The 25,685-nt window shown below is 31.7% G+C and overlaps 2 protein-coding genes across 3 annotated transcripts; both read left to right on the top strand.

Annotated features, from left to right (window-relative positions):
- The first annotated feature begins 3,154 nt into the window (after nucleotides 1-3,154).
- On the top strand, nucleotides 3,155-6,592 carry LOC127802855 ((+)-neomenthol dehydrogenase-like). 2 transcript variants are annotated; one of them, XM_052338911.1, is made up of 5 exons: nucleotides 3,155-3,362; nucleotides 3,458-3,564; nucleotides 5,047-5,150; nucleotides 5,729-5,905; nucleotides 6,033-6,592. In XM_052338911.1, exons 1-5 carry the CDS (start codon nucleotides 3,322-3,324, stop codon nucleotides 6,408-6,410), a joined length of 807 nt encoding a protein of 268 aa, XP_052194871.1. In that variant the 5' UTR covers nucleotides 3,155-3,321; the 3' UTR covers nucleotides 6,411-6,592. The 2 variants fall into 2 exon arrangements, with proteins under 2 accessions (XP_052194871.1, XP_052194870.1); XM_052338910.1 differs by having other exon boundaries at nucleotides 3,157-3,362; nucleotides 3,458-3,704; nucleotides 5,082-5,150; nucleotides 6,033-6,591.
- A 9,155-nt stretch (nucleotides 6,593-15,747) lies between these two features.
- LOC127800999 (phosphomannomutase) lies at nucleotides 15,748-21,014 on the top strand. Its single transcript, XM_052335738.1, has 12 exons — nucleotides 15,748-15,910; nucleotides 16,532-16,618; nucleotides 17,344-17,388; nucleotides 17,555-17,621; nucleotides 18,104-18,180; nucleotides 18,929-18,964; nucleotides 19,468-19,523; nucleotides 19,607-19,706; nucleotides 19,814-19,909; nucleotides 20,012-20,101; nucleotides 20,267-20,318; nucleotides 20,785-21,014. The coding sequence occupies exons 2-12, from the start codon at nucleotides 16,550-16,552 to the stop codon at nucleotides 20,844-20,846; spliced, it is 750 nt and encodes a 249-aa protein (XP_052191698.1). The 5' UTR covers nucleotides 15,748-15,910; nucleotides 16,532-16,549; the 3' UTR covers nucleotides 20,847-21,014.
- The last annotated feature ends 4,671 nt before the right edge of the window (nucleotides 21,015-25,685 follow it).

The raw sequence follows: 25,685 nt of genomic DNA, 5'->3' as shown, positions 1-25,685 counted from the left end.
TCTACTTGCAAATAGCTCTAGCTTGTCCTTGCACTGTGCGTAGCTAATTCAGATTGTTAGCTTTTTCTGCGTGTTAATTTTTCTTTTCTATACTTGCATAATAAAATCAAGGACACCACCACCACCGGTGGGAGGCCCCGTTGGTCCCGGTGACTCCCCTGCTTCCCCTAGCTTAGGAGCGGCTTGTGGGAGTAGGCCTAATCGTCCCAACACTCTGTTAAATTAATTAGATAGAAGGATAGACACTTGCCCACAGTAGAAAAACAGGGGCAGAAGGTCAACCATGATCCGTGAGGTAGCCGACAGCCGCCTGCCTAACTGACTGCATTTGCAAGTTGCAGCCTCAGCAGCAACTCTTAAAGAGTTACAAATGACTCGAATCGTTTGTGAGTTGCTTAGTGTTCGATTCGAGGAAAATTTTTTCGATTTCATTCGTTAAGTTAAATAAATCAAAATTGAATATAACTTTGAAGTTTGATTTGTAAATGAGTTGAGTTTGAGATCAGTAAAGTTCGACTCATTGAAATTCAATTAAAAATTTATGAACATATTTTTAGAAACTTGCAAATAAGTTCGTGAACAAATGCGTTTATAAATATATTATTTAATATAAAATTATTAAATTTTAAATTTATTTTTTATTAAAAACAGAATATTTTCGTCTTTAGTTTGAAATTCCATCCCTAAGACGGACGTAGAGATAGAATAATTTTTATTTCTACACGAGATTGGAGTTTAATCCCCAATCTCTTCCTTTTTTCTCTATTTTTCTCAATCTTACCTCAGTCGTTTTTCTCGATTTTAGTCGTCTCCCTCGCCTTCTTTGCTATCGTAGTCATTCGTCTTCCTTGCCATTGACATTGTTAGTGGCCTTCATCTTTGCTACCTCTGTTGACTTCGCCATCCTTCTCCATAGCCCCCGTTGCTGTTTTCGCCATCCATCGCAGTTAACACTCTTGTTGTTCTCTTACTTTCTCTTGTTGTTTTAAGAACCTTGTCACGAGTTGGAGCTTGACTCAACAGATTTTTTTTTATTTCTTAATGTTTCAAGATAGGAAACATTATGAAAACGTCAAAATAACACCGTTTTTTATGTTTCCTTATCAGAAATTGAAATGGCCATAAAAGATGTCAATTTGAATTATGGAGGAATTTCTTTTTAGATTAGATTAGATTTGCCTCTATTTTTTAGATTTATTTTTAGAATTTAAATTAAGATTAATTTGATTAAATTTTTATCTAACTACCTCAAAGGTTGTTGTTGGAACCATTGTTAATTGGGGAGAAATGAATTTATTTTCAACTCCCAATTGATGAATAACTTCAGTTTATTAAATATTGATTCCATTATTATATAACAAAGTGGTTTGTGGAGTGGTGTTTGAATGAAAAAGGTTAATTTCCCCTTGTGATATATTAAAGGATAGCAAAAGATTTAAACTCACTATTTTATATTTATTATAAAAGATAGATTACTATTTAAATTAATAATATACTATATAATACTAATAATGAATTATACAGCTGTAATATTTTTAATGATATTTATGTAATAATATGTTATATATTTGTAATGATGTGATATAAAATATAATAAATTAATACACAAATACCATAAAAAAATGTCACACTTAGATTTCTAAATAACATTTTCATATAAAAAGACTAAATTAAAATAATCAAAAATTAATATCTCATAATTCCATATTAACAGAGCTATGTCACCCCTCATTTTTGCCCAAGGATGGGTATAAATTGATTAATTCATAAAAAAATCTGTAATCATGTCTGGCAAACATCATTGGAATGTACATTATAATTTGTCCCCTTAGAGGTTTAACTTATAAGGCATAAAGCATAAAAGTGCCTCTCAACTTTGGCATTTTGGCCGTTTGGCACCCTTCACTTAAACTTGGATGTAAGGGCAGTGTCAAGTAAGTCCCAGCAGAGGCTAGATTAAAAAAATTAATTTTATATTATTTTTAACTCAAGTCCAACTCTCAAAATAAATGCAAAATTATTGTATTAAAACTTAGTCTAAATAGGCTAAATGACCCAAATTCACTAATTCCTAAGTCCTAACCCATTTTATTTCTAAATTTATCCCATTTCTTGCTTTCTTTTCTAATTTTCACCTAATTTTTTTTCTTCTGATTGCTACTGTTACAGTTGAAATAGTATTTTTTATAATGATTATTGTGAATAATCGATTACGTAATAGAATTGGAGACCAATGAATGAATGATAGCTTAGTTGTGTATGTTATAAATGATGTATTTAATAAAATTGATAATGAGATCATTATACGGCATTATCAAAATATGAAAAGCCATAGGAAATAAATAAAAAAAATTGCCTTTTAATATTATCCTTAATGTCTTATTTTTAAAATTACATTTCTGTATTTAAGTTTGCCCCCCACTGAATTAAAATTCTAGCTCCGCCTCTATTTGGACGTATTGTGCACTTCAACTTCCAATTTTGTACATAAGAGATCTGCTAAATATGACATGTCAATCCAATTAAGAGAGAAAAACAAAAGAAAATGGAACAAGCATCTTAAGATAGTATTTGTTAAAATGAGTAAGATAATGTTACGTCAAGATAACTTATTTGTAAGGTTTAAAATAATTTATTTGTAAGGGATAAAGGATAAATATATTTAAAAAATCTAAAATAAGAAGTCATATGACTTCTTTTCATATAAATTTAACAAATCTAATGAAAATCGCTCTTATTCGAGACACTTTTTATATCTCACTTTTTTTAATTTATATCTTAATTTATAAACAGTACCTACAAATATTATATTACATATATTCTTTTCACTCTAAGTGAACTGTAAACTTTCCTAAGATCCTTCTTACGGTGTTGGATGAGCTTTCCCAGATGTCCGGATTCAGTTATCTACAGTGTAGAGGTAATTTCTAGAGCATCCTTTGATTTCTGAGCTATATTAAACAAATCCAGAACTCAGAGGAAGACAAGCAAGGATGACATCAATGTTCCCTCAAGAGAGAAGAATATTAAAGATACGATGATTAATTATTTGAACAGGGGACACTGAAATCCTGATAAAACATTATTAAAACTACTTGCCAGGACTTCCAGGCTACACATCCCATGTCACTGAGAGATCACATTGCATATAATGCCATTCAGATGGAAAAAGCAATCGGGAGGCGATTCTGATTCCCTTAGTCAAATCCCAATGAAAAAAGGAAAAAATAAACTAAAGCTTTCTGACCTTCAACCCTCTGCTAGCGATAACTCTTCCAGACTCTCTTTCTTATAGTCGGATTCATATCCCCTCAACCAACCATGGAGGAAGCATCTAATTTTCTTGCAACAAAGAGGAAGAAGTTACCTTCAATGGAATTTGAATCAAATAGTCTTTATCCACTGTATGTCTGTCTCTTTCCTTTATTCGTTTTTCATATTTTCTGTTCGTTGTCAGGTATGCTGTGGTCACAGGAGCAAACAGAGGGATGGGGTTTGAAACATGCAAGCAGTTGGCTTCTAATGGGGTTGTGGTGGTGCTAACTGCAAGAGATGAGAAAAAGGGTATTGAAGCTCTTGATAAATTCAAAGGCTCTGCTCTTTCTGAATATGTGATCTTTCATCAGCTTGATGTTGCCGATACCTCCAGTGTTGCTTCCCTTGCTGATTTCATAAGGAACCAATTTGGAAAGCTTGACATTTTAGTATGTTCTCTGGATCATATTGCCTTGTATTTTGAACTCTTCATTTTTACAAGAAATGCAGAAAGGATCGTCCAATCCCCCCCGTGTCACTTATTACTTATCTTAGGCTTAGTCCGATGATTTTCATATAGAAATAAATCCTGATACTGTGATGCCTAAGATTTTTCCAAGTTCAGTTGAAAAGATTGACTGAAATGAGAAGACGAGGGTATGAACTTTGTGCTTATCAATCAACTAGTTTGCTCTACCATTCATCCTCTGACTGCTTTTATAACGCTGTGTAATCTCTGTTTGAGAGATATCTTAATAGTTTTCTCCTGCCTTCCAGAAAAAAACCAAGCTGAATCCATTTTCAGGCCAGACTACTTGCTTGAGTGATAGTCTTTTATGCTCATATTGCTTCACCTCAAGCCATTATCTGGTTTAGTCTCATGAAGATCTTCTTGAACCAAAAATTAAGAACATTAGAGTGGAGTGCTTTACCATTCATATTATTTTCAGTTCTCTCCCTCATGTGCTGTATTTCTTATTTATTGAGGGTAATTCTTATTGTGAGCTTAACTTTTATTTCATCTTCCAACAAGTGTTTGTAAGGATTCTCCCTTCACCGTAAAAGATATGTATTAGTACTGCTTTGTCCTTAAAAGTAAAGATTACTGCTTAGCCTATAAAAGCAGAGGTTACAACTATACTCTTGTAAAAGTTGGAGTTTTTACTTAGTCCATGAAAAGTGGAGGTTTCAGTTGAATCTGTAAAAAACTGTCTATGGGTTATAGTTGATCCCTTAAAAGCCATTTGCTTCTTCAAGATTAATCTATGATTTTATGAATTAGTTGAAGCAGTCAACAACAGCATCTAATGCATCAATCTGAACTTATTAGACAAATCCCATCAGAAAGATAAGACAATAATGAATTATTCCCAACTTGATGCTTCGTGGCTTGAGTTATTTTCATCAGTGCATTTAGATAGCTGCTTCATTACTCTAGCCACCTTGTCTTAATGAGTTCTATTAATGATGTATTCATCAGCCATGTACAAACAGTGAGCTTCGCTTAATTTGGCCTTCCCATTTGAAACTCAGAGGATCGTATTCTTAGTTCTATTAATAGACTCAAGTTTGCAGGATCTTTGGGCATTATACTTCTGTATGTAGTCTTTAGGTTACATTTCAAGGTTGAATTGACGTTTGCTGGTAACGGAGAACCAAAGATAATAGACTTTTGCTATCATTCTATGATCTTGGATTTTTCAAAGCGTAATTATTTGGCGGTATGTTGAAGCATAGACTTCAGAAGGATCAATGATTTTATTTTATTTTTTAATTATTGGTTTTGTCAAGAAATGACTGGACAGAAGAATTGGCATCCTGCGCAGGTGAACAATGCAGCAATTACTGGTGTTATAACCAACACTGATGCTGTAAGAGCATCCACGGTTAATGGGGTAAGTGTAACCTGATATCATTTCTCCTCTAGAAACTTTGGTTGGTTAATGATGAAGTTGGAGATAATTCTTCAAAAATTTGCAACCTCTGAGGCAGATCCTGCACTTGAACGCCATGCTTTGTCTCAGAACTGTAGTTACAATTGTGATATCTTCTTTCTCCTTGTTTATTCGGCATGTCTTGGCCACAACCCACATTAACCTCTAGAGGAAAAGGTTATAGAACAACCATTCAGAGTTCAGAGAATCAATGGAAAATATTCTTAATTGAATCTTCTCCTATTTTTTCTTAACAAAGACAGGTAATTGATCCGTAGTCCCACAGAGACAATGTAGCCTCTTTGTATCTCCCGTTCTTGAACTCAAATGTTCCGCACACTATATTTAGCCTTTAGGAACTTAATGACTAAAAATTACCATATATCATGACTGAGCATAAATTAGTATATATACCAGATGCATGACATCAACCTATGGGCCTTGTTTCGTTCTAGTGATCATTCATCCAGAACTACTTGGTATAGCTATGGGCTTAATAGGAGTCTAGGATTGATACAGTCCTTCCACTACTGATGCAGGAAGGAGCAAACATCAAGTGGAGTGAGGTGACGGCACAAACCTACGACTTGGCAAAAGTCTGCTTAGAAACAAACTACTATGGTGCGAAAAGAACAACTGAAGCACTTATCCCTCTCCTCCAGTTATCAGATTCAGCAAGAATTGTTAATGTTTCATCCAGCTCTGGGAAGCTAAAGGTAAGGAAATAGCAGATCTTTACTTAAAAACACATAATATGATATGTTATATCTTGTCTTGAAGGCCTATTGTGTCCACGAACCGTTTCAAATCCATTTCTGTTCTTGTCTCATTTTGATGTTTCAGTTCGTACCCAATGAATGGGCCAAAGGAGTGTTTCTTGATGATGAAAGCCTCTCCGAAGAGAGAATTGATGAGGTGCTGAGCAAGTTTCTAAACGATTTCAAAGAGGGTGAGATAGAAGCCAAAGGGTGGCCGCCTTTTCTATCAGCATATGCATTGTCAAAAGCGGCTATGAATGCGTCTACAAGAATACTAGCCAAGAGGCACCCGAATTTCATCGTCAATTCTGTGTGTCCAGGCTACGTTAAAACAGATATGAATTGCCAAGACGGCATCTTAACTGTTGAAGAAGGATCCCAAAATATAGTTAGGCTGGCCCTCTTGCCTAATGAGGGGCCTTCTGGCTTATTTTTCTCTCAGAAACAAGTTTCCCCATCGTGAAGAAACCATATATCCTCCTCCAAATATGTTGAAGATATGAATGTATTTCCAAATGGAGAAGTAAATTCTCAGAAACAGTTCTCCCGTTCTAGAATTAGATGATGAGTTTCTGAACAAAAAGCTGCATTTGTTAATGTATTCGTTTCAGCCATAAAGTTGTTCTCTTGCCTTCAACTTTTGATACAACTGAAACTCACAAGTAGAATTGATGGGCAAAGTGCAATTTGGCAACCTAAGATCTTAGGTTAACAGCATGGAGAAGAGAAGCCAAGAGAATTAAAAACAAAATCTTGAATATAGAGAAGAGAATGCATGGAATTAGTAACTTGTCATCATACCTCAAGAGAAGATTGTGTTTGATCACACAATATGAAGAGAGTCTCCAGATGAAGAAAAATCTCGAGCAAGCCATCCACAACCATAAGATTTATATTTGCTGGGCCCTTGAAGGTATGTTGAAAAAGTAATAAAGAACTTCAAAGGCTTGTTGACATTTGGGTATGGAGGAACCAAGCCCTCTCTCTCGTCTGAAGGAATTATCAAATTTTTTACATACAAAAACAGATAACAATATCAAACTTTGAGGCAGTGAAAATCTTAGACAATCCCTTATGATGAGGCTTGGTGGTGATGCTTGTGTTGGTACACTCAAAGATTTTGTGTGTTTAGTTTAGTAATGCAAAATGGGTTGACTCTACCATTAACTTTAATGAGAGGGACGGAGACAAAATTCAATTTAGTTCAGTCCGTTAGTGTAAAAGAGAGTCTAGGTGAGTTTGTGAGCACGCCTATTGTAGAGTAAACTGGGCCAACCAATCAAGCTCTTAAGTTTTCGAGCTTTTACTGGTCAAACACAACAAAAGTTTGCTAATTTATGTATTTTTAAAAATATTTTTAAAAAGTATTTGATTAATTAATTTCTAAGATATAAAATATTTTTGAAAATGCACATTCTACTTATAAAATAAAAATTTAGAATGTAGAAGTTAAAAGTTTGAAAGTTAAAATTTTTAATAGTTTCTAATTCCACTTTTAAAAGTAACAGTAAATTTTAAAAATATTTAAAACTTATAGAAATTACTTCATATTTTGAATTTGAGCTCCAAACAATTGTGTATAAGATACATATTTATTTATATATTTAGAATTTTTTTAAAGTAATTATGGTTTTTTGTGCATCAAATATAAATTTTATCATAAAAAAATATAAAATTATGTATGAACTTGTGATATAGTTTATATAAGTTTTAAAGTAGTAAAATTATTAAATTAAATATTAAAAATGTAAATTCAAAATTAAATTATTTATAATTTTATTCTTTTTATTGAAATCAAATTTTGGCCAGCCTAGTGGGCCGAGTACATGAGTCAAACTAGGTCAGGCTGATTGCAGATCCAAAAATATTAAGTCCACTTGATCCACTTAAATCCCTAATTCAAGTCTCGTAAATGATTTCTTAAGTTTAATGGGAAGTGTTGGCTTTTATGACTTTGTGCATAGCCTTATCCAAGCCTAACCTTTCAGCTTCTAGGTAAAGATAAGATGCGGGTGGGAGCATATTCCTCTAACATGCAACCGTCCCTCGATCTTTTGGACGAGGAGATCAGATTGAAAGTATACCTGAGGCTGAAAGGAGTGGGTGGGTGAAAAGATTGGCAACTTTTGAGTTTTGACCAATCAAACATTGAAATAAGAGGGTGTTTGGCTTACTGGTTTGATTAAATTAATTTATAAGATACATGTCTTATTTATTTATTTTTTACATATTTTATAATATTTAAAAGGTTAAACGCTATCAACTTTATAAGCTAGGGGGTTCGGCTTATCATTTTGATGGCTTATAAGCTATTGATTTAGCTTATAAGTTATGTACATTATTTTTTAAAATGTTTGGCAACCTCTAACAGTTTAAAAGTTATTAAGCTTAAAAGTTAATACACCAACGTTTAGGAAAAGCGCCCCCTCCCCCCAGGCTTTTCTAAAAATACTGAAAGGAATTTTTTGTGTTCATCAATTAAATTACATATTTACTCTCAAATAAAATACAAATTTTTAATCTATACCCTTCTTTATCTTTATGCCTTCTTTGATCTCGCTACCGTTAGACCCATTTTTGGCCGCCACCGTTATCGTCATTTGTTGTTATTGTCGTTGCCCGAATTATCGTCTGTCGCCTCTGTTGTTGCTTCCTCTTGCAGTTGTCGTCGCCCCTAGCACTTCCTCCGTTCATTGTATATATAACACACATACATATATATATATTTAATATTTTTATTAAAAATTAGTATTTTTATGAATTTTATTTATATTATTCAACATGTCTATTTTTATCTTTTTATCAAGTTTTGATAACTTATTAACTTTTTCAAATCAAACACATAACTATTAACTAATAGCTTAAAAATATATTTATCTAAATATGTTATTAACTTAAAAGCTGCTGAAAAAAAAAAAAAAATCAAGCAACCTTTGAATCAATAGCATTTGAGAAAAAGTTCTCCCAACTTTTCTGAATAAGCTTACATGAGCTTTTTGCATTGACCAAAGAAATTATTGATTTATCCTTAAATAAAATACATATTTTTAACCTCTACATTTCTTCATCCATCTGCCTTCTTTATCGTCGTTGTCGCCGGACCCATCTCCGGCTGCAACCTCTAGGTAAACCCATTGCCACCGCCGTTGTCATTTGTCGTCCTCCATTTACCTCCACCACCATTGTCCTCTATCACCGTCATCCGTCACCCCAGTTTGTTGCCTCTAGTCCATCGTCATAGCCTCCATCTTCTCCTTCATTGTCTCCATCGTCGCCTCTTCTCGCCATCGTTGTTGCCCCTATCGTCTTTTTTATTCACTATATATATATATACACTTAACATTTTTATTAAAAATTAATATTTTTATAAATTTTATTTAAATTATTCAACAACATATCTATTTTCGTTTTTTTATCAAGTTTTAATAATTTATTAAATATTTTAAATCAAACACATAATTATTAACTGATAGGTTTAGAGTATATTTATCTAAATATATTATTAGTTTAAACGCTACTCAATTTTTAAACTTTACACAACTTAAAAATTAAATAGCTTAAAACCTACTAAAAAGAGCATAAGCCAAACAACCCCTAAATCCACTTCTCATTTTAACATTCCCTGTAGAGCTTGTTGTTCAGGGATATGACATCTTAATTAAATTATGGTACTAGTTTACCACATTATGGGCGACTTCAAAGTCATGCTGCTCCATTTCCATCATTAGGGTCACAAAAACTTCCTCTATCCAAGCAGAACAACCGGTGGCGGTGCCCCTACTCTCGGCTTGATGTTCAAATTCTAGATTGCTTTGTGAATTTTTATTTATTTATGTATTGTATGAGTAATATTGTATATTTAATTATTAATTATATTATTAAAAATATTTATAATCTGTCATAATAAAAAAATTTAGACTTAAGATTAATAGATTTATTAGTTTAAAAAGATCCAATTAGACATGTTTTAGATTTTTTAAGAGATAATTTTTTTTTTACAATTTATTACATTCAAAATTTACCAAATAGAGAAAAACATGATAAAAAAATGGCTAGTATATTAAAAAAATTAGATAAAATATTTTATCATTGTTATAAATTATTTAGTTCAAAATTAAATACAAGTCAATTAGTAAATGAATGGCGTGGAGATTGGAAAAATCTTAATGCCAAACTTAAAAGTCACAAATAAGTAAGAGATAATTTATATCAATTTAATCATAATGGAAATAAGGAAATGAAATTATCTATTGAAATTTTTTTTAGAATTAATTATTTTATATTTAGTTTATCATATTATTCCCTCTTTTCAAAATAGATTTAACAATTTAAAATTTGTGAAGATAATTTTAGTTTTTTTTATAATGTAGAAAAGTTAAAATTGCTTGATGATGATAATTTAAAAAAAATATATTTAAATTTTAAATTTTTTCTAAAATAAGATATGCTCTTTGATATTAATGATTTAGATTTATTTTCAAAATTAAAAGTTTAAAAAAAAAATTATAACCATAAAAATGAAAACACCACTTGTAATACTAAATTTTATAAAAAAAGATAAATTATTTTTTAAATACATGAATAGTTTATAAAATATTATTAACTATTCATGTTATTGTAATTTTAGTAGAAATAATTTTTTTAAAATTAAAATTAATAAAATTTTATTTACATTTAACTATATCACAAAAAAAGATTAAGTAGTTTGGTTATGTTGTCAATTGAAAAAAAAAATACTTTCTAAACTAAAATAAAAAAAAATAATTAGTGATTTTATATTTCAAAAAACAAAAAAAAAATAATTTTTATTATATTTTAGAAAGCCACTAAAATAAGCATTTGTCTAGGGTGCACCAACCCTTAAGCCACCCTGGAGTTGAGCCCACTTTCTCCAAGTGTGGAGGAAGTGAGCAGATAGCAAAAAGGCATGCCTATATGTGATATATATAATGAAAACGGCTATTGAGATTTTGAAGAAGAAAAACAGAAACCCGTGCTCATGTGGTTTTCTATATTGTGTAGAAGGGAACAAACTCTCAAACGAATTCTCTGTGTAAGTGTGGCTTTTAGGCTATGGTTTACAAACAATTTTTTTTTTTTTTTTTTGTGATTTGATTTTCGAACCAGTAACTCAACCAAAGATTCAGTTTCATTTCCGCTACAAAATCAGGTAACTCCCATCTCAACTGTTAATAGTTTTTGTATGCCATTTAAACTCAACTCTCCCCACATAGAATATAACCAATGGTTGGGCCAATGAAATGTTCTAAGTGATGCAGAAGGCCTTGTAGAAGAGAGAGTGGGATGTTGGTGTAGTTATAAGATGAGTTTCTGAAAGATTTCAATGTACTAACTAAAAGCTGCCTTGAAGAATGCATCCACAAGTTTGATTTCAAATTCTGTCCTCCTTGACTCTGCTAAAATTGATGCCGAAAGCCTTGTAGGAGGCATGGTGGGTTGGTGAAAGCAATCAAATGAGTCAGTCAACACCTTCTGCTCGATCATAATGACAAGGTTGGTGAAATGCAATCTTTCTTGCTTGTCTATCAATCATGGATCTGATTTTTATTCTTTCTTTCAGCCTTCCATCATTCTGTAATTGGAGATTATGAAAGGAAATTTCACCTAAAAGACTTTGAACAAATGATTATTGGTGTTACAGTTCATATCTAAGTTGATCTAAAACCATTAATGTTTCAATAAGGAAGATTAACACTTTCAAGTTGAAAAAAACAGTCTATTTGCAGTAAAGCAAAAAAAAAAAAAAAAAAAAAAGGTTGAATACTGTTGAAGAAATCAATCTAATTCTTCATATATCGAAAAACTAATACAAGGGCTTTCTTATAGACAGACATACACTCTTGGACCCTAAAAACTCATACTTCAATACTATTCCATAATATCTCTCATAATTTGTAGGAAAAGATCAGATTACAAAATACAATAAAATAGAAAATAAGAAACTGATAATATACATGGATAAATATTAAGAGAAGATAGAGATAAAAGTCTCATTTGATATGACTCTTGGGAATTTGATATTGCCAACACTCCCCCTCAAGTTTGGGGAATGTATATCACTCATCCCTAACTTGGATACTAGGTCTTCAAACTGTGCTATAGGCAATCCTTTTGTTAGGCAATCCTTTTGTTAGAATATCAACCACTTGACACCTTGATGGCACATATGAGATATTGAGAAGACCTGAATCAAGCTTTTCTTTGAGAAAATGACGATCAATCTCAATATGTTTTGTCCGGTCATATTGGACCGGATTATGAGCTATACTGATCATTGATTAGTTATCACATAGCAACTTAATCGGTCTTTGTACTGGAATTTTTAGATCTTCTAGTACTATTTGCAGCCATAGAAGTTCGCATACTCCTAGAGCCATAGCTCAAAACTCAGTTTCTGCACTTGATCTTGCTACAACTCCTTGCTTCTTGCTTCTCCAAGATACCAGATTACCTCCTAGGAACACACAATACCCAGTTGTGGATCTTTTATCAACTAGAGACCCCCCATAGTTAGCATCCACATATTCTTGAATCTTTAAAACATCCCCTGGGGTAAATAAGATTCCCTTACCTGGTGTAGCTTTAAGATAATTCAAAATCCTCCTTACTGCTTGCATATGTTCTGAGGAGGGATTATGCATAAATTGACTTACAAGGCTCACTGCAAATGCTATATTAGATCTAGTATGTGAGAGATAAATCAGCTTATCCACTAGACGTTGAAACCTCCCTTTATCTATCACCTCATTTTTGGTATTTGCTTGCAACTTTAGGTTCGGATCCATTGGTATGCTAGATCATTTTCCTCCTAGAAGCCCTATTTCTATAAGTAAGTCCATAATATACTTTCTTTGTGACAAGAATATGCCATCTTTTGAGTATGCAACCTCAATGCCCAAGAAATATTTCAGCACCCAAAGTTCTTTAATTTCAAATTTTTTAGCCAAGTTCTGCTTTAAGATTACCCATTTAGTAGTATCATTACCAATAACCACAATATCATCCACATATATAAGTAAAGCTGTCATCAAATCACCATGATGCTTGATAAAGAGAGTATGATCCCCCCTGCTTTGATGATATCCCATAGATCTTTAGTTAATTGATGAATATAAATCAAATTAGTAGTCAAATTTGGAACATAAAGAGCATAATTGAGGGTTAAAGAAGGGTTAATATGAATAATACCTGTTCCGGTAATAGGGACTGATACATCATTTGTAATGGTGATTTGTTTGGCAATGGTAAGGGGCTCATAGGTCTCAAAAAAATTGGGATTAGGTGTCATGTGATCCATGGCTTCCGAATCAAGGATCCACATGTTATCCCTATCAACTTTCGAAGCTAAAAAAAAACAATTGGTTAGAGATATACCTTGCTAATCAGTGAAGCATGAAGCTCCATCTTGGAAGGTTCTTAGGAAGGCTTTTAGTTTGCTGAGTTTTTCTACATTTAACAGCTTTAGATCAGCCTCTGTTGGCTCTTCTTTTTCACCATTTTCTTCCGGATCCTTGCTTGAGAGATAACTTTGAGATCTCATATTTTTGAATCCTTCAATCTTCTTCAACACAACCTCATTTCCATGTAATTTAAAACAAGTTTTTCTGATATGCCAGGGCTTCTTGCAATGAGTACACCATTGTCCTTCTCGACTTGTATTCCTTGTTTGAGTGACTGATCTCCCAAACCTCATCCCATCTCTTTATTTGTTTTTGATAAAGAGGGCTGATCCTTCAGGACTATAATCAGTAAGCATCGCACTTCTTCTATTCTCCTTACTTTAAACGATGGCAAAAACCTCATTTAGGCTAGGAAGTTTGTCCTTACCTAGGACTTGTACCCGAACTTGATCAAACTCTTGATTCAAGCCGGCTAGGAATTCTACAATTTGATCTCTCTCCACAATTTGATGAAGGGCAGCAATATCTGTTTTGCACACCATTTTAATTGCTTGATACTGATCGACTTTCAGCCATAAGCCCCTCATTTGATTGTAGCATTCGATCACTGTTAGCAGCCCTTGTTTAGTGGAGTTGATCTTTTTTTTTTACCTTAAAGATCACTGATGCATCTCTAACCTTGGAGAAGGTTTGTTGGACGGTTTCCCACACTTCCTTGGTTGTGTTTAGGAACATATAGTTCCTACTTATGTCTAGCTGCATTGTACTCCATAACCATGACATAATTCTTGAGTCTTCCACATTCCAAGCTAGAAGGATGGGTCTTCTTCTTTCGGTGGATCTATTGTTAAGTGACTTCCTTTACTTCGGCCTTTGAGGAGAGTTTTGACCAGTTGAGCTCATTGAAGATAATTCCTACCATCTAATTGGTAAGATTGATGAAGAGTTGGCAATTCGGCAGCCATAGGAGTAGAGTCTACCAGATTTAGATCTCCAATTATGCTCAAGAGAAGGAATGGAGGATGCAGGGTTTACCTTGGATGTCTGTATCATATTGTCAAAGGCTTCCGAGATCACTCACTGATGGAAGAAGAAAAAAATCTGCAATAAAGGCAGGCGATTGATGAAGAAGAAGAAGGAGACCACGAAGGCAACGGTCGGTCACGAACCAAGAGGCGCAACAATGAAGGCCACATAAAACCAGTACCAAACAGTACCAGGTAATGAAAAAATTGGGTAAAATTAAAACCCTAGATAATCTGTCTTTGATACCATGTAGAAAAAATCAATCTAATTCTTCATATATTGAAAAACTGATACAAGAGCTTTCTTACAGACACACACTCTTGGACCCTAAAGACTTCTACTTCAATACTACTCCCTAATATCTCTCCTAATTTGTAGGAAGAGATCAGATTACAAAATATAATAAAATAGAAAATAAGAAATTGATAATATACATGGATAAATACTAAGAAAAGATAAAAATAAAAGTCTTCATTTGATAAGACTCTCGAGAATCTATTATTGCTAACAAATACAAATATTATCCATGACGCTTGTACCCCTTGTACCCCATAAAGGACAAGCACTGGAATTGTTCAATTTGGCTTATGACTAATCAACTTTCTTGATCTTAAAATGCCAACTTTGGACAGGTTATCTGAGATGGGTGCTGGCTAGCTAGAGGAAGCTTCCAGCTTTAGCTACATGCCAAAGTATGAACTAATACTAGTACCTTCTTGTGCCTCCCCTTCTCGCCAGAGGCTGGCTGTTCTATCAGCCACATGTTGATGTTGGCCAGCCTACTGCTACTCATACCCAGCTATAATACCATGTCTGTGCTGAAAGTCTAAGAACACCAAAAAGGAGAAGAACATTATTATTGCAAGTAAAGAGACATCAGGGAGCACCCCCATTGGTGTTCAGCTGCTTGGGATGACCGCCCTTGCGGCCCCCTGTGCTCGTGCAGTGTTGAGCTTCTTATCATTCATTAGGGTGGGGGACTGATTGCTACTGATGATAATCTCATAAGATATTTAGGGGTCATATCCCCACATAATGAGGCACTATAAGACCTTATGATTCTGAGTATGTTTATGGTTATATTTTTTGTCATTAAAAAATATAAAAAAAAAATTCAAATTGTGAATTTGATTATTATAAATAATACACAAATAGCGTGAGACACCCCACCGCCGACAAAATTGCAACCTTTGTTGCGTGATAATCGTCTCCCCCGCCATACCATACATCCGACCCCGCACTCGGCGAGATATAACAACTGACGGTTCATGATGACTGGAAGGACACGTGGTGGTGATAGCACACCAACAACACAAGAGTCGCGTAGCAGAGGAACCCACCCCCTCGAGTGAAACCCACCCAATCTTTCGTCACTTTTCGCACAAAGCAGCTGCTCCAGGACTCTCAAAACCATGTACGCCGATATCTATCTATATATCTATGATCCCTGGGAAACTCTTGCTCTTCATTGCAGATCTGAACCGGCTTCCGCATTCGCATTGTGATTCAGACTCAGGTGAATTTTGTTTCTCTTCGTGGTTCATGTTTTCTGTATGTATTTTCAACTACCTTGCGTCGTAATTAGTTGTGAAATTGCATCCATCGTTGAGTTCTCTGTTTGAGATGGATAAGCCTTCTTTTCTCGTCCGGAAATTTTGTTACTTGGTGTGATTTTGCCTTGGAAACAAACCAGTGGCTTTGATCTGCGACCTGTGCGGACCGACTTGTGGAATTGAGGGATTAATGCAGCTAGTTTGCGTTAAAATTGGTGTCAAAATGGGAGTAATCTTTTGAGCTATTAGCTTGATATGGATATGCCGTTTCTTTCTTTTGGAAATTGTGTTTCTTGGTATGATTTTCCTTGGGGGGTACAAACGGGCGGTTTTGAATCTTCCGTCAGTTTTAGGATTTCCAGGGAGAATTGTAAGGATTTTACGATTTTAAGTGAGTCGACTCAGTGATTTTCCAGTAATGGTTGAGTTGGTTGGGTAAAGTATGTGGAAGGCTGTGATTCGTGAGATTATATGTGTACTCTAGTTCTCATATTTCTTTGACTGCTTAATTTTACTTAATTCTTTGTTTTCCTTTTGTGTTATAAGTATTTTAGCTGACCTTCAGAACTCGTCTTTTATGGCAGAAAAGTGTGTTTACTGAAATGGCAGCAAGGAAGCCTGGTTTGATTGCTTTATTTGATGTTGATGGGACTCTTACGGCTCCAAGAAAGGTTCCATTTTTTTTTTTTCCCTGCATTTCATTTCTAAGCAACTCATTGCCTTCGTTGTAGAATGAGCTAAAAAACATCTTATAACCCGTAAATCGTAGCTGTGAAATTTTATAAATTGGATTTTGACTAACTTCAGTTTTGAAGCTTAATTATTGAAAACAAAGTGAATGCCGCTTACCCCTTACTATTTTCAATAAAGCTTCTAGAGTGTTATAAGAATATGCAATTGTGTTCATTGGTTTTGATGCTCAATAAATGAATGGATACATATATATGATGTTCATAATCCTCTCATAAGTTCACTGGTTTTGATAACTGATTTTATGCCAAAAAATAATTAAAGAAAGAGCTCATAGGCTGTCTGTTTTTGTTCATTCTGAAGGTCAAGTACAATGTACTAAGACCAAATTGGCTGTGATCATAAAAAAATTGCAGTACTTATCCAGTTTTTAGGCTGTCTTCCATTAGCATAAGACTGTTTTTGTCACACTTTAAAGTCTTGAGCATGAACGGATATTGTACTTATGAGACAATAAAAAATATCAGAAAAATCATGGTTAAAGATTTCTTATAATAGGTATAACATGGTGTTATCTGATAGTTAGAGCACTAAATCCATCCTTAATATCTCATATGTGTTAACTTATCACTTCATTAAGATAATATCAAATGCTATGGTTTTCATGACGTTCTCTCATTCTATATATTTTCCATTCCAATGTTAGGTGGTTACTCCAGAGATGCTGAAGTTCATGCAAGAACTTAGAAAGGTACTGCATAGATTGTTCTGATTACTCCTGAATGCAGAGTGGATGGTATTCATAAGTACTTTTTATGGTTGAATCATGCTTTCTTGAAGTGCTATGATATGCTATATGCTATATGATGTTTGCTTTCTACAATGACGACCCCTTCACAGATATGCTCCCATTGCAGGTGGTCACAGTTGGTGTTGTTGGCGGGTCTGACCTTGTTAAGATATCAGAGCAGCTTGGAATGTCAGGTTACCTACAATAGCTCGTATGCTTATGAAAACACTAACCAAAAGAACCTAAGGCACTTGAAATTCCTTTCTGCATCTTTTGCTGAGTATAAATGTCAGCAGTTAATTTTTGTATATAGGCTTCAGTAGAGGTGGGACAGCTAAAATCCATGTAACCTACCACACCTAGTGGGATTAAGGTTTGACTATGTTGTTGTAGGCTTTGGTAGAGTTGGTGTGTTATGACCAAAGATTGTGCTGGTTATTTGTTTCTGGAACTTATATTTGTTTCTGTAATTTACTTTTTTATCAAGCATATGTGGTCCAAACATTTGTGGCATAAATTGATCAGAGTGAATATTGAGTACTGATTATTCTGTGATGTTTATATTAGTTAGTTATTTGATCTTCTATTTCTTGCCTACATTCTGTCTGTAAATTTTTTAGCACTGACATTATGCACCTCAGCTTGGCTTCTTACTCCACGATTGCTATTTATGCAGTTTTACATGACTATGATTATGTATTTTCGGAAAATGGTCTTGTGGCCCATAAGGACGGGAAGCTTATTGAGACCCAGGTATTCTTCTGACTTGTAACAGAATCATCTATATGAAGTTAATTCAAGGATATTTTACAAATATGTTGATGATGATTCCTATTGTTTCAAAAACAGCAAATGACCTGGACATTTCAGAGATCAGGCATGGAATTTGAGTGTCCAATTTGGCCTTCTTAAATGTCTCACTCTTGAAAGATGATACACTAGATTCCTTGTGGTTCTCTTGTGTTCCATTTTGGCTCTAAAATGGAAGAGTAAAAATAATGTCTGGGAGGAAGATTAATGTTTTGGTGGGAGAATTTAATGGTTACACAGGCATACAACTATACATTTATCTATTTAGATGTGTCGTTCATTGAAACTATTAATTTAAAGAGGCCGAGCTAATGCAGTATTCTCGGATATAGGGGAAGACTAAGCACTACAAACATATTGTACATAAGGCCCATTAAGTTTTCCACGTGCTTAACATTTTCCGGTATTATAAAAACGTAAATCTGCTAAGTCATCCCCTAAGCTGCTTAAGGTTCCTGAGCAAAAAACCATCTGCATGTCAACTCTTGGCTTAGTACTTGTAAATGATTGGTGTCTTCCCTATGCATCTGGATTTGTTTTTCTATTCAATGAGCACACTCTTGCTGGATTGCATTTGTAATCTTTTGTGCTGAAGGTTATAGGTGCCTCCAGCTATTTTTTTACTTGAGGTCTATCATGTTATCTTTCCATTTTCCTTTTTCATTTATTCCTGGATGGATTTTCTCTGCAGAGCTTGAAGTCATTTCTTGGAGAAGAAAAACTCAAGGTAAGACTTTTCTCATAATTTTTGCTAGTATTCTTGTATTCTGTTTAAGAAGTAATATATGTACATCGGAAATTCTGTGTATGGATTTGCATATTTGTCTTTGAATACCGCATATACATTAATATGCATCATATTTAATAGACTCAAGAACTTGCTAAGTGAAAATGTGATGTTTTAATTTAGTAATTTGCAGAATGCCGGAGGCACTGCAAAATTAGGAAAATGAGGATCAGATCTTTCATATACTATGAAGTATATAACCAAGAAAATGTCCTTATCTCTACCCTTAATGATAATTATAAATCTACAACCTCATTAGACTCATCCATTTTATTTCCAAATTGTTTGTTTTATGCTCAGAAATAGTAGGAGAGCAGAATTTCCTGTTTCTCTTTTAGGCCAATTTAGGTTTTAACCACTGAATACAGGTTTGATCTAACAGAAACTGAGGAGTTTAAGTACATTTTGGGCATGTGGATGTGACATTTTGCCAATGTTTGCAGGAATTTATTAATTTTACTCTGCATTACATTGCTGACTTGGATATCCCTATAAAAAGGTTAGTGAAGTGGAAGCATAAGTTATGAGATTCATTTATGTTTTAAGCATTTGAGTCCATGTCTTATTTGATTTCCTTCTTAGAGGTACATTTATAGAGTTCCGAAATGGGATGCTCAATGTATCACCAATTGGCCGGAACTGCAGCCAAGAAGAGCGGGATGAGTTTGAAAAGTATGACAAGGTATGATACACTGAATCGTGATTTAGATTAAGTTTGCAGTTCGGTCTCTATTATTGGTTCTTCTGATGTTTACTTCTTTAAAGTTACTTAACTGAAATGACAATCAGGTTCACAACATTCGACCAAAGATGGTATCTGTGTTCCGAGAGAAATTTGCTCACCTTAACCTCAGCTTTTCCATAGGGGGACAAATAAGTTTTGACGTGAGTGAATATTATTCCTTGTTTGTAATTTCTAATTGTTAAGCTATTCAAATAATTGATTCAGTTGAATGTGTTTAAGCATAATGTCATATGTTGTAACAGGTATTTCCTCGAGGCTGGGACAAGACTTACTGCTTGAGATTCCTGGATGATTTTAGTGAAATTCATTTCTTTGGAGACAAGACTTACAAGGTAAAGACTTATATTTTTCCATGTATGAACTTGCTACTGGTGCTTGTTGGAGTAATTTCGTCGTTTCTTTTTGCATTAAATCTTCTAAGTTGAATTTTCTTTATCTGAGTAGTTTTTAGTACTCTGATGAGACTTAACAATGAGTTCGGCTATTTGTTTGAATAGGGAGGAAATGACCATGAGATATATGAGTCGGAACGAACCATGGGTCATACAGGTGTGCTCTATATTCCCGCTTGTTTTTGCATATTAGTAGACCACTTTCTATTGGGTTAGTAACTTAGTATCTAAAGCGCCAAATGTGTGATTGATGTGGTGCCATTAAAAAAAAAAAATCTAATTGTTGCATTTTTCTATTCAACAGCATTGAGGTGCATCCGTTTAGTTTGTCAAAAATCATACATTGCAAAAGAAAAAAAAAAAAATCCCATCATGGAAAAAAAGTGGGAACTTTTTATGTTCTCAACCCAAGGGTTGTTACATAAAAGAAAAGGTGTTTGTTTTAAATCCTATGATGCCCAAAATGGATTAAGGTGTAACCCGAGATGGCTTCTGTTTCTTTTCCTCATTCAGCCTCCAAATACTGTTTTCAGTGGACATTGGGATTGGTTTAACTTGCTCTTGTGACATTTTTTAATTTCACAATCATGATAAAGTCAACTCTGTGTTTGTTCCATTTGCAGTCACCAGCCCCGGGGATACCCTAAAGCAGTGCACAGCTCTCTTCCTATCAGGGAAGGTTTAATGCTCCTGGCCCTATTTCAACTTTGTTGCTTTCATTTGTTTGTTATTCTTAAGTTATTGATATGGAGAATAATGGGATGGCAGACGTAGCTGCCTGAACGTGTAACTCAGCTTCATTAGCTTAATTTCTATTGGGAGTTAATCAGCATTTTATTCTTTCCCTTATTCATTTCATGTCTCGACCTGCCATTTCTATAGGATCCCAAGACTAGTGGCCATTGCCAATATTAATTCTCAAATATCAAAGTTTCTCTTCACCTCGTTTTTTTTTTTTTTTTTTTACTTTGTAAATCTCAAGGTCAATTGTATTATAGTGAAACAATTAGTAAGTTTTGTTGCTTCTCCACACTGCATCTTATGTTGCATATGATTAAAAAAGAAATTATTTGTGTCTCATGCATTTTACCCCGCCTAGTGGCAAAGGAGCATGTTGAAAGTTTGTCTGAGGGCTTCCAATATAGGTTCGATTTGTGTGAGAAGCATAATGTTTCATTTTGGAGAGGACCTTGGGAGTGACATCAGTGGTGTTAACACTTACCACTCTTATCATTAGGGCACATATCGTGATTTATCTCCTCAGTGTAACTTTAGGGATAGAGTGGTTGATGACGTCAATAATGTGGCGTAATTAAAAAAAAAGAAATTACTCTGAATCTTTTCAAAAAAAAAAAAATGTACAGTTTTTGCAGTGACTGATGCAAGCTAGCTTTCCATTATTTATTAAAATACAATTGAAACTAATGATGTAGAAAATTGACTACCAATGTATTTGTTTGAAGAGCATGACAGTTAGCTTCGGCCACGGGTATAATTTCGGATTATCGAAGTTGCAAAACAAATATAATAAGGAGTACTTAGAGACTTGCCAAGAAAACTATTTTGATCTCCAAGTCATACAAGGAACAATGGTAAAAATAAAACAAAGTAGATAAATATTATAATTGGAAATGTTCACTTTGGAGGAGATGTCCTCCTCTATTTTTAGTAGAGTAGATATAATCTTTTGTTTATGATTAAATCTCTTTGTTGAATAATACATAAAAATAGTTATTCTATATAGATTTGAAAAATAATATATCTCTTGAAATTATCTTCCTAAGATTTAAGAAAAAAAAAGGGTTTATTGAGATTATAATAAATCACTAGATTTATGAAGTAATTATAGATTAAAATTGTACTGATTAAATGTTATTTTAAATTTAAAAACTGACCAAAAAAAAATCAAACACAAAATATATCTATATTATTATAACACAAAATATAATATATTAAAAAAATGTCTTAAAAATATTATAAATAAATGTCGAAATAATCTTTTGGGAAATTCTATTCACAACGAGGGTTTTACTCTTCACAGCCTTTTCCCTGTTAAAATTTTTCATTATTTTTCAAAAATCTATTTTACCCTTCTGTCACCCCACCATATCATCTTTCTTTCCTTTTTACTTTGCGCAGTCACTCCATTCTCTTTCTCTCTCATTATACCCATTTTTTTCTCTCTCACACCCATCTCTCCATCTCTCTCTCTCTCCCAATGAGCACACACATAAATACGTATATATATATACAAACACACACATAGATAATTTATTATAATAAAATAAAATTAAAAATATAAAAAAATAAATTATTTTTAAATATCTGTATTTTAAATAATTATAAATTAACTAATTATAAATTTTTTAACTAATTTTAAATTTTAAATTATTGTGAGTTAAATTTTTGATACTCAACAAAATTTAAAATTAGTTAATTTATCTTATTAAATTACTTAAAGATACATATATTTAAAATTAATTATTCAATCAACTAATTTAATAAGATATATATCTTTAAAAATTAGTTGAATTTATTTAAAGATATATGTATCTTTTTAAAAATAATTTATTAAATAAATTCAACCAATTTATTTTTAAAAAGAATTAACTAATTTAATTTATTTAAAGATAGATGTATCTTTTTAAAAGAATTAACTAATTTATTTATTAAATAAATTTAACTAATAAGATATATGTATCTTTTTAAAAATAATTTATTTATTTATATTTTTTATTTTATTTTATTATAATAAAAATTAATTAAAATAAAAAAAATTCCCCAAAAGCCAACTTTCAGGAAACATTGGGTTCTCCGAAAGCTGGCTTTTGGGGAAACAATTTGATAGTCAAAAAAAAATTAAAATTAGTTATTTTATTTTATTAAATTACTTAAAAATACATATATTTAAAATTAGTTATTCAATCAACTAATTTAATAAGATATATATCTTTAAAAATTAGTTAAATTTATTTAAAGATATATGTATCCTTTTAAAAATAATTTATTAAATAAATTCAACTAATTTATTTTTAAAAAGAATTAACTAATTTAATTTATTTAAAAATAGATGTATCTTTTTAAAAGAATTAACTAATTTATTTATTAAATAAATTCAACTAATAAGATATATGTATCTTTTAAAAAGAATTTATTTATTTATATTTTTTATTTTATTTTATTATAATAAAAAATCAATTAAAATAAAAAAAAATTCCCCAAAAGCCAACTTTCGGGAAACATTGGTTCCCCGAAAGCTAGCTTTTGGGGAACAATTTGATAGTAAAAAAAAAAATTAAAATTAGTTATTTTATTTTATTAGATTACTTAAAAATATATATATTTAAAATTAGTTATTCAATCAACAAATTTAATAACATATATGTATCTTTTTAAAAATAATTTATTAAATAAATTCAACTAATTTATTTTTAAGAAGAATTAACTAATTTAATTTATTTAAAGATAGATGTATCTTTTTAAAAGAATTAACTAATTTATTTATTAAATAAATTCAACTAATAAGATATATGTATATTTTTAAGAAGAATTTATTTATTTATATTTTTTATTTTATTTTATTATAATAAAAAATTAATTAAAAAAAAAAAATTTCCCCAAAAGCCAACTTTTGGGGAACATTTTGATAGTAAAAAAAAATTAAAATTAGTTATTTTATTTTATTAAATTACTTAAAAATACATATATTTAAAATTAGTTATTCAATCAACTAATTTAATAAGATATATATCTTTAAAAATTAATTGAATTTATTTAAAGATATATGTATCTTTTTAAAAAAAATTAACTAATTTAATTTATTTAAAGATGAGTGTATCTTTTTAAAAGAATTAACTAATTTATTTATTAAATAAATCTAACTAATAAGATATATGTATCTTTTTAAAAAGAATTTATTTATTTGTATTTTTTATTTTATTTTATTATAATAAAAAAGTAATTAAAGTAAAAAAAACTTTCCTGAAAGCTTGCTTTCTAGGAACTTAGCGTGCCCCGACCTCCAGCTTTCGGGGAACCCAGCATTTCCCGAAAACTGGAGGTCGGGAAACGCTGAATTCCCCGAAAACTAGCTTTCAGGGGGCGTTCCTGACCCCCAACTTTCGGGGAACGTTGGGTTCCCCGAAAACTGGAGGTCGGGGTATGCTGGGTTTTTAGAAAGCTAACTCTCAGGGAAGTTTTTTTTTAATTATTTTTTATTATAATAAAATAAAATAAAAAAATATAAAAAATAAATTCTTTTTAAAAAAATTAACTAAAAAATACAAATAAATAAATTCTTTTTAAATGAATTTATTTAATAAATAAATTAATTAATTATTTTAAAAAGATGCATCCATCTTTAAATAAATTAAATTAGTTAATTTTTTTTAAAAATAAATTAGTTGAATTTATTTAATAAATTATTTTTGAAAAGATACATATATCTTTAAATAAATTAAATTAATTTTTAAGGATATATATCTTATTAAATTAGTTGATTGAATAACTAATTTTAAATATATGTATTTTTAAGTAATTTAATAAAATAAAATAACTAATTTTAATTTTTTTTTTGACTATCAAATTGTTCCCCGAAAGCTAGCATTCGGGAACCCAATGTTTCCCAAAAGTTGGCTTTTGGGGAATTTTTTTTATTTTAATTAATTTTTTATTATAATAAAATAAAATAAAAAATATAAATAAATAAATTCTTTTTAAAAAGATACATATATCTTATTAGTTGAATTTATTTAATAAATAAATTAGTTAATTCTTTTTAAAAATAAATTAGTTGAATTTATTTAATAAATTATTTTTAAAAAGATACATATATGTTTAAATAAATTCAACTAATTTTTAAAGATATATATCTTATTAAATTAGTTGATTGAAAAACTAATTTTAAGTATATGTATCTTTAAGTAATTTAATAAGATAAATTAACTAATTTTAAATTTTGTTGAGTATCAAAAATTTAACTCAAGATAATTTAAAATTTAAAATTAGTTAAAAAATTTATAATTAGTTAATTTATAATTATTTAAAATATAGATATTTAAAAATAATTTATTTTTTATATTTTTAATTTTATTTTATTATAATAAATTATCTGTGTGTGTGTTTGTATATATATATACATATTTGTGTGTATGCTCATTGGGATAGAGAGATAGAGAGATGGGTGTGAGAGAGAAAAAAATGAGTATAATGAGAGAAAAGAGAGATGGAGTGACTGTGCAGAGTAAAAAGGAAAGAAAGATGATATGGTAGGGTGACAGAAGGGTAAAATAGGATTTTTGAAAAATAATAAAAAAATTTAATAGAGAAAAGTTGCGAAGAGTAAAACCCTCGCTGTGAATAGAGTCTCTCTGACTTTTTTTTTTCTTAAAAATATATTCCATACCCCAACTAAAATGAAGAAACTGGCAAATACGGAAATGCCCTTACCAATGCCACTGCCACTGCCACTGCCACGCCAACCGACCATAATCAGGCATTTAAAAACCAGAGAACACTGGTTTCG

Source organism: Diospyros lotus, chromosome 5 (genome assembly GCF_014633365.1).
Source record: "Diospyros lotus cultivar Yz01 chromosome 5, ASM1463336v1, whole genome shotgun sequence".
NCBI lineage: Eukaryota > Viridiplantae > Streptophyta > Magnoliopsida > Ericales > Ebenaceae > Diospyros > Diospyros lotus.
Note: the sequence above shows the minus strand (reverse complement) of the source record. Positions and strands in the feature narration are given on the sequence as shown.